The sequence below is a fragment of the Acyrthosiphon pisum genome, chromosome A1, assembly GCF_005508785.2.
Source record: "Acyrthosiphon pisum isolate AL4f chromosome A1, pea_aphid_22Mar2018_4r6ur, whole genome shotgun sequence".
NCBI classification, from domain to species: domain Eukaryota; kingdom Metazoa; phylum Arthropoda; class Insecta; order Hemiptera; family Aphididae; genus Acyrthosiphon; species Acyrthosiphon pisum.
In genome coordinates this window covers 28,978,987-28,999,332 of record NC_042494.1, presented here as the reverse complement: position 1 = coordinate 28,999,332, position 20,346 = coordinate 28,978,987, and the positions used below count along the sequence as shown (strand labels likewise).

General features: G+C 27.2%; 1 protein-coding gene across 4 annotated transcripts in view; it reads left to right on the top strand.

Moving 5' to 3' along the window:
- LOC100164843 (protein MLP1) overlaps positions 1–20,346 on the top strand; it is a 50,044-nt gene that overhangs the window by 11,327 nt on the left and 18,371 nt on the right. For 3 of the 4 annotated variants that reach the window (XM_029486895.1, XM_001947781.5, XM_029486897.1), the window contains one exon: positions 16,615–16,680. In XM_029486895.1, the coding sequence (XP_029342755.1) occupies positions 16,615–16,680 (66 nt within the window). Of the gene's footprint in view, positions 1–7,233; positions 7,446–16,614; positions 16,681–20,346 lie in introns of those variants that run through there. The other variant, XM_029486896.1, reaches the window with a different exon arrangement.

Here is a 20,346-nt window from a genome sequence, read left to right as displayed (position 1 = left end):
ACCGATGCATACGTGGTTTAGTGAATGTATTATATGTCAGAACTATATAATGTACAATATAGACTGGAGGTAATAACGTTATAAATCATACATTACATATTATAATATAAGAGTAGAGAAGAGTAGAGTATGGAAGTACAAATATTTCAACGAATCGTTTCAAAATATTGCAGAACACAATAATATAGAATATATTATTCTAATTATTCTATACTATTGAGTAGGTACCTACATACAGATTAGACAGTACCAGCTAATGTATCGAAAACGATTGGTTTAGTTGAATTGATTCATTTCCAAATTCGATTTTTTTTTTTTTTTTACTAAAACATAGTAGGTAGATAGGTGTTATAAGATTGACTTTGAACATTTCGTGCGAATATTATAACTTTTATTAAAAAATTAATACTCCAATAGTTACCTATTTTTATTAATATATATATAGTATTCGAATTTAAAGTATTATTTCTGTACATCGATTCACATTATAATATTAATATATAATATATATAAATAAGTACTGAAAAGAACTTGAAATATAATATGTTCTTGGGTAATTTATGTAATGCTAAATAGCACGTTTTATTTTATGTCCATATTATATCTTGATGTATTCATATAATTTGAGATATTTATAGATATATACAGTATATAGACATAATATTATAGTGTTAAATAAACAGTGTGTGGATTAAATTATCATTAAGTACCTACCTAAGTATATATATATATATATATATAATACGAGTCGTTGATTGATATTATCACAAGTATAATAATATTATTATGTGTTATGTAAAGAATTAGAGTACAATTAAAAAAAATGTGTGAACGAAATGCGTTTGCTTTCTAAAAATCTACTTTTAAACAATGCATTATTGTCCCTGTATTTATAATAACAGGTTTTGACGGCTGACAAAAGTAGCAGATATAGTTGAGTACCTATACCATCAAACAGACCTCCCCTGGCGATTAATAATCTTCAACTGAAATTTTTATTTGTCCGTGTGCCGAATCCTCTGAAAAATCGGTGCCCTCGCTGTGTACCTATATAATATGTAAATTATGACCATTAAGACGTCGGTAATGTACTTTCGTACCGTGTGAACCGACTGTGGGCTGTCGTCAATCAGTCCGTACAAGTGCGGTTTAGGGATATTACCGACGTGTATCGGCTTACTCCATAAGAGTTTCGATAACCGGTATTTGCTCTGCTTCCAAAAGTAATTGTACCTACAGTAATAATCGCCTATTTTTTTTACACTTTATAATATGCAAATGTCGATAGGTAGGTTATATTGATAATTTGTTACATTATTCAATGAGCACGATGAAAACAATAATAATGCTTTGAAACGCGGTTTTAAGTTTTAACGCAATAATAATATTTGAAACGGACGTGATATCGTACGTAACTGGTTTTTGAATTAGAATTCGAATTAAGTCATTAATAATAGACGTGTTTTTCTAACAAATGTTTGAGATACACAGTTGTACATTTTTTTTCCTTGCATAAAATTTAGTGTTGGATTCAGAGCGGAGCTATGAATGTATTGATTATACAATATATGATGTGTGTGTTTTTTTATATATATAAATATTTGGATGTCTGTCATCGCCTTTACGAGCAGTAAAAATGAATCAATCATAAAACTTTTGCGTTTTTGCTTTTTTAAATTGGATTCAGTTGGCACCCAAGTACTTTTGGGATGAGGGAGGAGGTAGTGGTCAAAAGTATTAAAAAATCCAGCGTAATGTTTTTTAAGAATTGGGAAAATCAAAAAAATAAATTAAGAACAAACGGAAATTTCAAAATTGATTTTCCTTTTTTTTTTGTAATTCATTAATTAATAACCGTATAGATACTTGAATGATTTTCCAAATGTTCATATTCATATATTATATATTAAATAAATATTTTTGTTCATTTAGTGCTATTTATAGATATTTTAAATCTTCAACTTTTAGATTCTGAGATTCCGTCTGAATGTATTGATTTTACAATGACGTGTGTTTGGTAATCTTAGTTGCTTATTAATATACTTATTTAGAATTTTTATCTTCTTCTTTTTAATTATTTAAAGTATATTACGAATCGCTATCGTGTATTTATATCGTATACTAACTGTTATCTAATATTTATTTAATTATGTATGACAAATATTTATGCATTTGAAATTTTTTTTAAATTTTTTTTTCCAAGGATATTGATAGACCGAAACCCTTAAATATTGTAAACAAGATTCCTTACAAGTTGCACATAGTAATTAAAAAATGCATAGGAACACATTTTTTTAAGCATTAAATGTTCTGATTCACAAAAAAATACAAATTATTTCGTAGTTAAAAATGCATAATATTGTATAAAAGGTTCTACATAAATTGGTCTTACTGTATCCTAACAACATCGATGATTTATCATTGAATTCAAATTTAACACATCTATTACAGTGAACTGATCCACTCTCAACTATACAGCAGTCACTACTCACTTCCCAGGTTTTAAATGTATTTTTTAACGAAATTAGTCGATACTTTTTACGTTTTCTATATCTATAAACTCATACAGTCATCGGAAAGTATTTATGTGTGTTGGTTCCTAGATTCTTATATTAATTATGCTTGTATAATATTACGTTGTATTCAAGTCACATACTCACATCCAAAATATATATAAGAAAAAAAAATGAATATTTATACAGTCAAAAAGTTACTGGAACAATGTTATGGTCGCTTTGTTTGTTACTTGTTAGGATAGGTAGGTACCTCTAACCTGGCTACCTAGTGAGTTAACCACTATAAACGCAATTAATAAACGGAGCATGCTAAAACAACGGTATATCTTACGAACACACTTGAAATTTGTTAAGCTACCGGCACATGGTTTCGGTCATGACACTTGCGCAAAATTTACGTACCGTTAAACGCGCGTACATAACAATGTTAATGCTATTATTTTTTAATTCGTAATTCATTTTATATATAATATTTAAATAAACAACGTATGGGGAATTACAATGGCGATTTATATGCATATAATGATAACGGCGCCCTGTATAAATTGTATATTATTGTGTTCAATTGTTATACGTTCGGTATGTGCCTACCTTTAATAGGCACATGCTAGGTGGTATACCTAAATGGTATTATTATAGAACCTTGATTTGCATGGGAAACGAACAGAGCTCGTATTTTCTTCTGGCCCATAAATCCGAGATGTTACAGTAACATACCGAAAATAATGGAATCCACGCACAGGTGTATAACTAATTCCACGACGTATGGTTACGTTGGTGGTCCAAGCTATACAAAATAATAATATGTAGACCTGTTCTGATTATAGCCCACGGGATGAAACAATAATAATCAACCATTGATACAAACTTTTGTGATCTGCTCGCTATTCACCATTTACAATATTGTTTTTCTTTAAAAGAAATGTATATTATATTTTATACACCTACATCTGCAGCTGTGGGATGATTTGGTTTAGATCTAAGAATTCTAAATCATTGTTTCTTTGGTTCAATTAAATTTTGTTACTTTAATTTTTGTTTAATTATTTATAAGCAATGTTGGACATTTCAAAGATATTAACCTATTCTAATTTCTAATTACCTAAATATTTATTACAAAGAAATTAAAATATTATTAATAATTAGATGACAGACATTAAAGCAGTTTCCTATATAGTTTCCACGTTTAGCTAATTTACTATAACTATTTGCTTATCAATATTAAATAAAATATTTTAATAACACACTGTTACATATCTTTCAAAATATTTATAATTTTCATTTTGTTAATTTGATTAAATTGATATAATATATGAAGAAGTATGAAGTAATAAGTTATAAGTATACAATCTTATAAATTCAATCTTAATAAAATGTTGAACAAAATATATTTATCAGATTTAAATCTGATTTAAGTTCTATTATACATTGAACATTTTTTGGGTTTTCGTAGCTTATTTGGAAGCAATGCTAATCCAATATTAAACTATAAACTTCTTCTTTGTAATTTATGAAAATACAACTTAGATATTTTATATAAATCTTTGTTGAAAATTATTTGAATAAACGTATAGTTAATAGTTCAATATAATTACCAATTATTGTAAAAAACCTTAAATTACGAAGTCAATCAATATTACAGTATTTAATCAATAATAGGTATATCAAGACGTATTCCATGCACTTGGTATGAGGAAAACTCCAAAATTATTTACAATTTTTTCACAAACCATAGGCTTAGCAAAATGCAAAATTACTGTAAAACAAAAAAAAAATAGTAATATATTTCAAAAACTCCCTCAACTGTTCAACATAATCTACCCCCATAGTGTTAAGACCAATATGTAACTGGTCTATATAATATTATACAGGCTAATGGCCGCAGATATGAAGCCTTATCAACTCAATAAAAAAAAAAAAAACGTGGTATTCCTTAGTGTTTAAATACTTCAATACTATATCACCAACCATACAATACAGTGCTTATACTGTGTAATAGATTTATGATTCGATGATTCTGGTGAATTAGATAGGTATTCCATATAATATAATGAATACTTAATTAGTATTTATATTTTATTATTGATTTGATAGAAATTTTAATTTACTAATAATTTCACACCCACTTTAAATTTGATATTAAGTTGAGGATAGTATGAATAGGTTAGTAACATAACATATTTTTCATTATTTTAAACAAAAAATATTCGATTATTTATAATTATCTATTTATTTGTTTACGCATCATTAAATCACCACAACAGCGTTTTCATTTGACTTAAAATGTATACTCAAATAAATAATTGGCTGAGACAATATGGCTATTGCGCTGGACGAAAAAAAAAATAGATTTAACTGATTGTTTATTTTTCTCTTGATTTTGTTCTTTCATCTGAGCCCCGAGGAAATAGGAAACGTCAAACGTTTACATACATAAACGCATACATGCGAAAACGACTAACTCACGAACAATACTGTACATGTAAACGAGTGGGTATCTTGTGTGTGTATCTTGTTTAACAGTAACTCAGCCGTTGTAAGTACAAAACAGCGGCGCAGCGGGCCATAATATTGGAAATTAAATACCTTGTTGAATTTTTTTATTACATACTTATGCACGAAAAATATGTTGCCAGTTGTAGTGTTGTACGCAATTTAAAAAGTTAAATGATTTACTAAAGAAATTCCAAAAATTATTGTAGATAATAATATCGTAAGTATATAACTTGCTTTCTGAGCAAATTAAAAATATATACCTGTGATACATAATTCTTATTTCAAAATATAACATGATAATACTCAAATACAGTATCATTGTGTATCAAGTTTAAAATACATTTTGAGGACATTGACCCTTTTTTAAATTATAATGATTTATTAAAAAAATTAAATAACGAGAACAGAAAACACCATATAATATTAATTTGCTTAAAGTCCTCTAATTTATAATCTTGAATGTTTAAAGTTGTTTACATGTTTATTGCCGTTATTGCACGAAATTTATGTTTGAAATATAGTTATCAAGGTTCACTAATCAAATAAACTATTTTATAGTTTATATTTATTTAAAGTTTGAAAGATAATACGTGTAATATAGGTACTTGTATTATGCATTATGTTAGAAAGTGCTACATCAATATTACAATATGAGGATATTATATTGTTTTACTTTTATTATATAATAAATGTCATCTATTTTACGAGTATATTATAGTTCGGTACTCGTCTATTTTGCATACCTATTGTACATCATTTTTCTTTTATAATATGTATATTATTATTTTTTGACAGTCAATACTTTTTACATGTTATTTTTAAATGTTAATTAACTATATTATTAATATTCTGAATATGGTATGATTAGGTCGTTTATATATATTCGTTTTAAATAGGTAAAACATGTTATTCTATATTTGTTATTGCGGATATGGATCAAAAATTATACTATATTGTAGGTACACTATGTCACAACTGCTAAATATTAAAAATATATTAATATTATCTACCTATATAGGTATACATTTAAATACAATAAAGTACCTAGACTATGCATACACCATAGTATAACCATTAATTAAGTTTGAGATTTATATTTTATGCATTAAATAAATTGTGGACGACATAGTTTCACTTCTGATATCGTTTTTCCAACATTGGATTTTATTTAAATACAAAGTAATTTTATATTCCAAATTTTCATGAATAATTTACATATTATTTAAAGTTATATATTGTAATAGCTGTGTGAAAGTTTGGATTGTTCACAATAGAGAGTTTAACGTAAAAACAATCATTTGACATCGTCGATCTAATCTAAAAACGTAATGAAAATGTATACCATTTAACTATTAGGTATTTAGGTGTAGTGATATCATAATATAATTCGTTTGTTAGGTTGTCATACATCAAGCTGCTGCCTGTTCTGTTATTAAATATCTTCTATAATAATATGTAATACAATTTATCGGCTGGTTTAATGTCAATGGCTAACACCTTTCGTAGAGTATTATAAGAAAAAATTTAAAAATAGCTCGTTACAAATAGGTATGAAATCTCTTACAATAATATAGCTTCTGCTATAAAGTTTGTTTTAACTTTTAAATCGATCAAGCATTGCAATATCACAGTTTCATCTTCATTATTCGCAATTTATAATGATTGAAAACCTCGCTAAAACTTGATGGGACAGGACGGAGATCTGGGTGTTTTCGACTCATCGTTTCGCAGAAGACTGAGCCTCTGAAGGATGACATATATACACGTAACACTTTATTTTTATAGCCAACAAGAAGGTGATAAAATACACGACTAAAAACCCCAAACAATTTAATACGTTATTGTAGAAACAATGGCTTAATCGCTGGGAGTTTAATAGCTACATAAACCTAGCTAGGTATAATCATTTTGCTCGAGATGTTTAATACGATTCACGTTATCCCCATAACGCAACATATATTATTTGAGTCGATTCCAAAAAGTAAAAATAGGTACCCAACGAAACCACAAATTGATGTCGTTGAACCACGATATACACGCCATAATAATGGTCTGTAAATGGAAGAGTCTGTATACGCTCGGGTGTACAGAGCTGTGTCAATTTCCTTTCTTTTCGCCGCCGCCGCCGCCGCCGCCATATATCCAACTTGTATGTAGACGTCTGCACTGGGGTTATGATGGAGAACGATAGTCGGAGCAACAGGTGCTTCGCCAGTGCACTCAGTTCGGTCTCACGTTCCAACGGTGAAACGTGTTTTGATTGTTGTGTCTGTGCGCGTGTTCGGGAATAATGCCGGTGCCGTCGTTATCGGCCGAGTGTCGTCCGCAAGGCTTGTTATATATTTATCATTATTAATTTCTCATCGATACACCCACACACACCTTCCGATGGATCTTATAAATGCACCACTTCACCTTGACGCCACCATGCAGGTAAACAGATTTTTCGGATTTTTTTCTCAAAGCGCATTCCACAATAGACTTGAACGCTTGTTGTCACAACTGCAGCAGTTATTCAGCTATTAAGTATTGACCATAGATATCGTTTTAAGGTCATTTCTTCATACATCAATAATTAATAATTTTTATGCAGTGCATTATCCTTACGAAAAACATTCTCTTACCAAATATCAACTGAGACTTAATTATACTATCCCGACTGCCTAATAAATAAATGTTATTAATAAAATTAATAACTGCTTTTAGTTCAAACTCAATACCTAGTTCAATAAAAAAAAATCAAACGTTTGATAACATTTCATTATAAGACTTAACGATATAATCAGTTTAATATAATAATTGTAAACCCTTAAGATTCACTTTATTTGATTTATGTATTTAAATAATATATTTATTTATTAGAATCATAATGATATTGTATAGATATATATATACTGTATTTACTTCCATCACTTGCACTGTATACACATTTCTTATATTTAAAATGGTATCTAACAAACAACAAATTAAATTTTAAGTATATGATAATGTTTTAATATTTCATTATCAATATTTTACAGGCAAATACTTTAAAATTGATTTAAAGTTCATAAGTCATAACTATATGTTCACCTAGACATTTTATATTAAGTTGCAAGAATTAATATCTAAAAGATAATGATGAATAGCTAATAAGTATTTAATATTTATGCAAAGATATTATAGATAATGGTTATGAAGTAGGTAGTTAAAGTAAATGTACCTATATGGTGTGCATTTATTTTTTAGTTCTTAAATTTTTAGGATCATAGAGTTCAATAATTCAAAATAATGAGTTAATTATTAAATTACTATTATATTTTTAATTATAAACATTATTATTTTTTAAACGGAACATTATATAATAGCTACTATTTTTATATTTAAAAAAAGTTCTAGACGTTATATACTATACCCAAGAACAAATAAATTGTGTTATAATGTGATTTATAAATTCATTATGCATAGTCACATACTCACAGAGGTAGGTACTTAAATAGGTTTATACATTTTTGAATTGAATGGTATTATATAATAAAATAGGTAGATAATTAATAAAAGAAAACTATATATTTAACCATTATTTCTAATTGTACGAGTTGGTCGTGTTATTTTTTGTTATCAAATAATGATAATGATGGTTCAACGGATTTATATTCGAATTTTACAGCCAGTACTCTCACGACTTTTATAAATGTACAATGCAACAAGTAAAAAAATATACTTACGAGTATGTAACATATTATACTATACACTTATTACTGCAGGTTGCCTTATTACCATAGTAGTTTGTGCAGTGTGTTACTTATCTAAATGAAAATACAATTTTAAAAATAAATATTTTTATTTAAATAGAAAAATAAGTACCTATCTATGATTTTATGTTGAATAAAAACCGTATATAGGTACACTTAATTAAATAAAACAGTTTAAAAAAAATAAGGGTTATTTAAATAGACAAGAATATTATAATGTGTCACAAATATAGGTGTTGTTCTATGAGTATTTGATAGTCAAAGGAAAGTTATTGTAATACAACTTTAATTAAACAATTCTTATTTAATTAATTTTTAGTAATTTTCAAGTAGGTAATTTATCGTATCAGTTATATTCTTGTTTAATAAACAAAAAAATATTTGGTATTTTAAAGCCTTGTTATTTAATAAAAAATAAACCATATGTAGGTGCTATTACTTAATTTAATTTAATTTTTGCAATTGTCATAAATGATAATAATTTTGAACTGCTTTAAAACATATTATAGGACATATGTAGTTATTTATTGGTAAGCACAGACATTTGAATTATTGCTAAAACACTATGATTTATGGCCTTATTTAAACCATAACTTTACCATGACTTGATTTTTTTTTTGAACTGAAGCATTTGTTTCATTAAATATTTAATCGGGTAGATATAACGTTGGCATCTCTTAGAATGCGTTATTGGTAAGTTAGAGTAAAAAAAAACTTATCGGCCTCGACCTATAGTGTCGTATGAATCGGCCTAAGCTGCATCATGCCCCCGGGAATCATTGCGATTGACCACAAATCGATATTGGCCTTAACCTCCTGGACATTCACCTCTGATCTAACCAATTGTGATTTTTGGTCACGAATTCAATTTTAATTCACTCCTTTTTAATCGTTCATTACGACGACGATGGAAGACGATTTCACTAGCATCGCGAATAATAATTTTAAATTTCATACCGTACTAGACAATGGTTTTCCAAATAGGGTTTGTCGAGGAAACTTAAATTCATTAATGCACATACACTTATCTAAAACTTGAGAAATACTTTTTGAAACAATCCATGAGCGCAATTCAATTTTAAGGTCAAATACAATATATCTAATAGAACGCGTATTTCTACACAGTAACAACTAATAATGAACAATAATTTTTGTATAAACAACATGTGTGTAATTTATTATATTTTTTGATCCATCAAACATTTTAGGTGTATAATCTTTGTAAATTTTATTAATTTAGACAACATCTTTCTTACAAATTTAAAAAAAATTATATGTTATTATAAAACAATTTAAATTGTACCTATATTATAGATATTATATTAAGTTGATACTTACCTATAACAGCCCTATTATTTGCTACTTTTTTTTTAAATAAAAAAATACTATATGGTTATTATATTATAGTGACTAATAATATAATTTGTAAATAATTTACACATAATAACCATATTTAATGGTACAGAACTATTATATTATACTATATTATGTATATAAATATATAATGAACTGTTATATTTCAATAAAATGTTAATTATTATTATCAATTCAATTGCAGGTAGGTAATACATAACGTCAATTTTGTTATTTAATAATAATTTAATAAGTAATAGTTCATGGTATAAATATAGAAATAATGACTAAAACCATGTAATAATTTAAAAAATATAAGCCAGTGCAGGTCTAGAGACCGAGGCTTTAACAATAATAAATAAAAATAAATACATAACTAATGGGTTAAGGAAAATGTTGTATATTAATTTTATTATTAAGTTTATTTATCTAAAATTTTTTTATTATATTTTACACATTTTTCAATCTTTTCTTTTCGAAATTAATTATTTATTGTAAATATTAACTATCAGGTTTGATTAACCTAACCTAACCTAACCAACCCAAATAAAATTTAAAAAACACATATTTTGTTAACGCCGAGCTATACGCATCAAACTATAAAAGATAATATACTAAAGTATACAATATAAATAATTATAATTATAAGGTAGGATTATCAGGAGATTTTTAAATTAGATTAAACTGCCATTTATAAACCAAGTCGTTCAATGTGTTATTTAATGTTTTACCGTGAGAACTATGAATTAGGCATATATGTTTTTACTCTCTACAAATTACAATCTACATTTCAAAATAACACCAACTGAAATGAAACTATAAATTTCTATTATAACAATATTCAAATCCATACAACATAATATTTTGTTTTACTACTTAAACATGCATTCTATAAACATTTTTTTTTTTTTTAATGTTCCTGTCTATTGAATATTATGTATATTATAATATATACTACATGATATTGTTCACAATATATAATACAGCTTTTGACCGACTATTTTGTTTATGTCAGTTGCCTATTGGATTATCTATACACATAATAATATTATGTTAAATTATTTATTATATTAATATTACCTAGGTATATTTCTCTTGTTAGAAAATATATTTCCAACTTCGATATGAATATATAGGTAATGCAACTAAAACTAAAATGTGTTTAAATACCCGAATGACCGGATACCAATTATTTTTAAAAATGTCTGTTATCCATTGTTAATCATTTTTTTTTAAATATACAAATTGTTGAGAATATACCTATTATTATAATTTTGTAAACCAAAAGATAACCCTGGTCCTCCACGCGAGCTCCTCTCAGTGAGGCCCAGTTGTGATATAAAATTAAATCAAATAAATAAACAAATATACATCGTGTTTATGTATTTCTGTTTTCCGGAAATGGCGATTTATCGTTGTTGTAATAACCACTGCGCATGCACCAGACTGCAGTGATTTCATTCACTAAATAATCGGGGGAAGATGTCGGTCATTTAATTATTATTCGGTGTTCCAAACGAACGGACTGGGAACTCGTTTTATTTTAGCGACTTCCTTTCCTACATGTTCCACATAATAAATTATTTACCTATCGTTCGAAATTTCATCAGCCGGTTTGAGATATTCTCTCGACGAGCAGCGGCAACGGCGGCGGCGGCGGCATAGCGTCTAGGAGGGAGGGGTGGAATGAGTAACCAGTCTTCCGATTTAGCCAATTGTTCTTTGACATTTAAGAACAATCTGGGACATCGGGTGCCCTTATAAGGTAAATGGGCCAATTGTCCGTTGGAAATTTGGGGCGCTCTTCCTTTACCTATTATATATACCTACCTATAACTATATATAAATTATAAATATCCGTCAGTCGATCGCTAACAGAGACCGTCGTTGTCGGTGGCTATGTTATACATATAACATAAATATATATATATATATATATATATTATAATGCAGCGCTCTGCGCAATATATTATATTATATATTATATCGTCCGTCGTTACGTGAACGATTTGAATAGTAAATAAGCTACTCTCGTCGCCCATGAGGGGTAGGTACATCGATCCAGGGAAAAGAAAGGAAAAATTGACAACCCGGTAACGGGAGATTCAGGTAACACAGGTGGGTCAGTGGACCAAGCGGCTGGTTATAATAACTTGGGGCCCCCGTGCGGCGTGCAAGAGTAATGTGATAAGTGGCACATCCTCCTCGTGTGAAACGACGTTTGGCCATCGCGGGAACGTGACCCCGGCATTTACAATTTTTCGTATGTTATATATCCGTATTGGCATTGTTTTCCCACCGCAATAGTGCAAATTTATTTTAAATCTCGTGTTTGCACGGTCGTTGAGTTCCGAATTATTTTTTAAAAATTTAATTTTATACTACTCGACAAGTGGGCGAGAAAAACGTAAATTAATTTTCTTTTCAATAAAATCTACTTTTAATCAACGTGGAGTCACAGACATAATCGTAGATGTCTTTACAAAATAATATTTATTTTCAAATTATGCCATAATAATATTATATGTATTATTAAAATAAAATAATATAATATAACATAATTTTTCGAATATTTTACAGAGGATTATCCGAAATAGATAATAAAACGTAATAATATTATAATCGTGTGTGTTTACGTTATGTTCACGTTCATAAAATACACAATAATACATTAACACGTAACCTATATACAAGTATGTAACCAGACAAAAATTATTGTTTATTATAGTTATACAGTAATTAACCACTATTACAGTGCACTTCCTAATTCCTAGAAAACTCATATTCAGTGTTAACTAAAAATTAATCAAGCAAATGTGTGGAGAACAACCTTGAATTGAATTAAATACCAAATGTTTATACCCAAGTACAATAATAAATTATTATAGTTTATATATTTTTATGTGTTTACTAGTATTTTATTAAAACGATTAGTATGAAACGTAAAGTACTCTAATACAAAGTGTGACCCAGCTGTACACTAAAAGTGCATATATTATTTTGAACAATGTCCAATTTTGAAAAACTTTAATATGATGTTAGATAACAGACGGATTTTTTTTTTTTTGAAAATTAACCAACTTTTAGTTGAATAATATTAAGCTCTGAGGTGCCATTATGTTATTTTTAAATGAATAGCCCGCGCCGACTAACTAATAATGTTTTTGACATCTGATGGCATTAGAAAGTCGAATACGCAAGGGGAAAGCTCAGACCATGTGACATTATGAAATAATGAGAACTGTTAACATACCTGCGGCACTTCCTGCGCCCGCGGACAGTAAAACATGCTAAAACTATAAATAGTAACTGTTATGGATATAAAAAAACCAGATATCCGTGATGCGTGATATATTAACGTATTATGTAGCAGAAAAATAATCAAAAATATCCTCGAAGCGCAATTTTCGAATAATCAAATCTTTTATTTAGAGGTATTATCGAACCTTAGTCGATAGTCTATACTACATAATTATGTGTCTCGGTCCTCAATGCAAACACAAAATATATGAAATACTTAAAGCACCTAATGAGATAATCAAATTGAACGATTTCACTTTTACCTTTGAGCGTAAATTATGTAAGATATCTTTTGTCGGTAAATTTCCGTTTGGTACAATATACCAAGATCGTTTTCCGTTAGTTATTTGTATTCCATAACATTCAAATCACTAGGTACCTAATTCATACGCATTGCTGACATTTTTAAGTGTTAACATAGCATTCTAAAATACATTTGTGGTGGAGTAGAATTTACTATTTTTTATATGTTTTTTTTTAGAGAACATCAAATCGATTGTAATGAGTATATTGCAGTTGTTACTTAAAGATGAACTCATCGAATATGTTTCATTTGCTTTAATTTGAGTCCAATAGATGATCAAAAATTGGAAATCTTTGTAGTTTACTATTTTATATTTCCTCGTTTTTATTTAAACGACGTCGTACTTATTCCATTTTGACAAATTCGCAATAAAATTATCATTAAAGGCATTCGAATACATTTTAAAGAGTGACGAGTCTTAACTTTGTTCATATCTACTAGTCAACAACAATGTATGTGATAATGTGGTATATATAATACGTGTACCTTTGTATCGACCAAGTAGTATGATATCGTGTATTCGTGTTCGAAATATAATATGATGCTTCCGCGCTACAGACATTATCTCACATCTAATAGATATTTAATCAAAGTAAAAAATATAAAATAACGCCGCCACTACCGTTAGTGCATATTATATGTATACAGTGCGGACTAGTGGGGTATATATTGATCTTAGATTTTTTTAATAAACTTCAAAGAAATAATATGTAATAGAATAAAACATTATCCGCCATTAATAGCAATTTAATCATTATCGGAAACGCGTTTACGATAGCCCCGTGTCGTTACCTTGTTAATTACGCTCCATCACGAGAACGTGCCCTTAATTGGTTGTAATGTTTAATTACTCATTAACCGCTGTGTACCGTCATTATCGTCCGGTGAACTTTTTTCTCTCCAAACACGCACAAGTGTGATTTCTACATTTCCCTTGTCACTGTTTGAAAAAAAAAATGGGTATATATCAAACGTATAGGTACTTACCTAACATATAAATATATAATTAATTCCATTCAAATAATCGCTAAACATTTTCACTCTTATATGCATACACCATACAGAACTCGTAATAAAGTACAGACAATTAATTAAAAGGATAAATTAGACTTACTAAAACATTTTTTTTTTAGTTTTCTAGCACTAGTATATACATATATTATATTAGATAATAGATATGTGTGTATACAAATTACAAAAAAAAAAACAAATATTATATATTGTAGACTGTAGTGCACTCTGAACTCGATGCATTGGAAGAATACATAAATATAATATAATACTTATTGTTTAAGGGATCATTAAAAGAGTTTCAAGTTTTATATCATATTTTAGTTTGTAACCAATATTTGTTTACTTATAGTTTTTAATGATAAACTACACCAAACTATAATATACAATAAATTTAACCACAATAATAACACCTCATACTAATCATACTATGTACTATAACATTGCTGTCATGATATATTATGCTTAAAAACTTAAAATATTATTTGATTGATACTAACGTCATAGGTATATATAATATTCATATTATATAATGTTCCATTGACAAGACTAAAGATTATAATCTGTTGAAAATAATACATTTTTATTTTGTTCAATAAACAATCCCCATTGGATATTAAAAGTAATACTTTATATTAAAATGAACCATTATTTTTTCTTAATTCCCTAAAAAAAATAAAACTATTCGTTTATTAATGTTTGTAAACTTAAATAACTTGAAAAGGATTTTCAATCGATTAAAAATAACATTTCTTCAAAATCTACATAATCTATTTTAACCCTTGGCGAAATTAATAAACTACAAACTTACTTAGTCCACAAACAAAAGAATACTTATATATTAATCTTATAAAACAAATTAAGTTATTTAAATTTCTAATTTGTTTAAAATATTCATTAAAAATCTGAAAGAGAATAATTTTCTTTTATGTTTATCGACAAACGCTGCAGTATACTAGGTCACCAAATTGTGGAAATATTATAATATACAGTTATATTAATTTCATCATTTTATTTCAAGTATTAGATTTATTTTCAAACTTTTATCAATTTAAATTGCAATGAAATATAACTATTGTATATTCATACTTCCATGTTTGTATATTATACATCTTACATACCTTATATTAATAAGTATTTCTCACAGTGATTGCTCTCATATACATAAAATATTATATAAACATATTTAATAATTTAAAACTAAATAGAAATAATTTAATTGACTCTCTTTGACGGGTAAAATAAATATACATTCTGTATTTATTCGATATATCTAAACAGATTCATTTGATGGAAATTTCATACAAATCGTTTGAGATTCATCGTAAAGCTTGTAATATTTATTTTACTAATCACTCCGCATATGAAAAGGAGAATTGGAATTTAATTTATTTCTAGTCTTTAAAAAAAAAATAAAAAATCATAATATTAATATATTACCGTCCACGCGGTAAAGATTATTATTCACATTTTTTTTTGTGTCATACTTTTGGAATTTATATTAACCTATTACCTAACAAATCATTCCATATTCCAATACATATAATAGTTAGTGAAATATTAATTTAATATAAAAATTATATATATTATATAACATTATATGATACCAATGTATTATCACTAATCGGTATAGGTACTTGGTATGATAATATGTACCAATCATTTTGACAAGTATCACATGTTTATTTTGTCTATCTGCTCACAGTTTGAAAATGAATTATTATATTTTATTTTAGACCAACATAGAAACCTAATTCAATTTAACACATATCTAAAAAAAATATCTGCTTAGTTGTTCGATATATTATACATCAAAAATAGTTATTTAAATATGTGGCATACCCATTACCACCTTTACAATAACCGTACTCAAATGTTAATCTGGTTTTTATTTTTATAGATGATCAAAGATACAGTTGAAGATTTGTCACTTACGAGTAAAAACTCGAGTAGAGTCAAAGACCTGGTGAGTAGCTTTTTTTCTTTCTTTAAAAAGTAAGGGGAGAATATTATTATTTGGACTACATAGGTTACAACAATAAGTCGTTGCCTTATGCTTCCGGTGATTTTTAATTAAAACCCGTTTTTCACAAGCATTATTATGTTGGGCGGATTCGTTAAAACTGATAAAAGATAACGCTAGAAGGTCTGTATCCGATAAGAACAATAAAATAGAACAACAACAACCGCAGTCGGTATAAACTACAAACAGAATTGTGTCAGTGCACTGGTTCTCATTTAGTCACACATTTTAATCAAAAATAATAATTAATAATATTATGTGAATATATTATTGTAACTGCATTCTTATTGTTAAATGTACTGAATTTATGATGTAATAACATTATTATAGTACTATAATAGTACGTAGGCGTATATTAATATAACTATACACACGGATAGTTATTATACCTATATAGAATATAATAATGATAATTATATGGTATCTGAATGATTGAATCTGATGTATATTTCCGTGCACTCGATAGCCACAATCGATACAACAATTAAAGACGATGAAAGGCTAAATATCCCGCTAATGAATTGAATTTATTCACGTATTGTATTATGTAGGTACTTTTACTATACTTTCATAATGGGTGTATTTGACTCGTCGTACGTGTCAACACGTCATACAATATGGTAAATATGAACAACGAGTATAATATTAATATAATATATTAAAATATTTTTACTCATAAATTTAAATTTTATTCATACATTTCTCGATTATATAATAATAACATAAGAGAATACGTACCTAATGTTTTCCGCGTATGTATTCATTAAATAATAAAACATTTAAGACAAACTATTACTGTTCCAATTGTTTCGACCTTGATAAATTGAAATTTATAACATAATATGTTAGCTAGGTGTCAAACAATATAGTTTTAAATATCAAGCTTATTCTGTTAGCTCTGTTTGTTATAACTCTCAATCATAACCGAGGTATACAATATACAAATTACCTAATAATTTCAACGAGCTATTATTACTATAGGGAATTGGTAGTTATTAATATAAAAAATAAATGTAAAATAGTTAATTTCACTCAATACGATACAAATTAGATAATAACTACCTTTGAGATCATGAAAAGAATTAGTAACTGTCATTAATTGTTATGACTTTATTGCATAATAATATGATTAATACGAGTAATAATTTATTAAGTCTGTCAGTTTATATTAATCAATAATTTATTATACTTGCTTTCTAGTTTTTAATGTATATTTTTACATTAGTAGGTATAAATTGTATAATTATACGCGACAATATAATATTATTATTTATTCATTCTAAATAAACATTTGAGGAGTTTCATTATCAAATATACAGTTATTATATTCAAAATAAAATATGTAAGACAAGTGTCTTCTTTAAAAATTAAAGCAAACCATTAAAATTACTCAAGTCCAAAAAAAAATATGAAATAAAATATTGAGTACAATATGTAGGTACCTAAATGATGGTATTGTATGTAATATTAAAATCTCATAAAAGCTCTATCATTCGATATTTTTTGCCATAGATATTTATATTTTTTTAATAATAAGGGTAGGTACGTACTTTATTACGTTTATGAGTATTTAAACGACCTGAGCTTAATGGCTTGTGAAGACGGATTCAAAGGATTATAGCACACTTTTTTTCAATGTCTCGTATTAATAATAAATGTGAAGAAAATCCAATTTGTATATAATAAAATACTTAATTAGATCCATTCTACTCGATACTCAGCACTCACACGCTTACATAAATTCTATTACGACTGAATTTACAAATAATAATATTACTATAATATATGGCACAGATTTATATTGACACAGACGCTTTGATATAATATTAATCATAGCTATGTACATTTTATATTATTCTTATTATTCATAAATCTTTTACTTTTTTAATATTTAAAAAATATTTCTTAAATTTTAACTTCTTGTTATGCATTATCTATATTTATACTTATATTCAATCTTTACTACGCAATTCCAAAATAATGGCCAAACCTACGATCCCTACTACAATGTATGAATACGTATCATTATTATCTTTTATAAGTATACCTGTATACCTATATAAATTTTAATTTTTAAACAGTTTTATAGAAATGACATTATACGGAACATAATATAACAATAGTATTAACTGCAGCGTTCATTCAACATTTTTGAGATGTTCTTTTATGTAGGCCCTATCTATGAGTTTAATTTTGCATAAAATACTGTTATATCATTATAGTATATAGATTGTAGGTACACGATGTAGGTACCTGAAATATTTATAAATGTCAAATAGGTACATTATATTATTTAAATTACAGTTTTGTTTCTGTAATTTGGAAGTTAAAATCGTAGTTTCAAATATAATCAATTAAACTAGCCACTATAATATTAATGTTATACTATATTTTATAGGATTTATACAAATATGCATATATTAATATTAATTATTGACAGAGTTTGATATAAAATTATAAAACACAATATGATATGCTAAATAATAATTTTTATCGTCGAATTCAAGTTCGTGTTGACGTAAACAATAATTGTTGTAATAAAATCAGCAAAAATGTACCTTTTACAACTATGTTTAAATGTATAATGTATATTATGAGAATGTATAATTATAATTTTCAAAATACAAATCATGAATATTTTCCACTATGACGTTTAAACGTTTAAGTGAGGCATTTGTAATACGATGATCACAGATTTAAAATTATATATTTTGATAGAAATTTTATTTAAATAAAAAATGATTTATCTGTATTAAGGTTGTTACTTGTTAACAATACATTATTATTATAATCGATTGGCAATATCTATGACGACGTTCAGTAATTTTTTTGTGCTTAAAATCTTTAAATAAACTAACTAAAATTGAATTTGTATTAACCTTCAAGTAGTCGATGCCGCGATAAACTTTATAATATTTACTATTTAGGTACCTACACTATACGTTTGTGTCAACTAAACGATCTAAATTTGTATTTGTGTTAACTTTCAAGTAGTTAGTCGGTATAGGACGATATTATACCTACCAACACATTATATTAATATGGTGTCTCTCAAGTACACTCGTGTACCTATTCCATATATTACCCATTAGACGAGGACCCCTGCAATATCTAAATAAGGTCTATTTTTTTCGGAGACTTGTGCAATACACAAGAAACAATTGTTATTTGTTACACCATCATCATAACGTCTTATGCCCATTGTTGTCTTAATGGTCGCTTGCAAGCACAGTAATGTTTGGAGACTATACGTCTACGGTCTACATATCATTATATATTTAACCATGATAATCTATTGCTCTTGGCGTCACGAAATATCCGTCCGGCCACCGATTATAGGTAGGTACAGCTATACCAGCTGCTTCATAGACCCAACGCTAATAATAATAATTATTATAATACAAATACCAAAAATATATATTAATATTATTATAATATACGTCTTACGCCTATTATATTATATTATAAAATAAATTTATAAATACGTGTATTACGCGTACTAGGTGTACTACGTATTTGTGTGAAAGGTGAAGGTTATGATATTATAAATATGGACAGTGAATATTATTTTGAAAGTCATTAACGGTATTGGAAGTTCAAGAATGCATA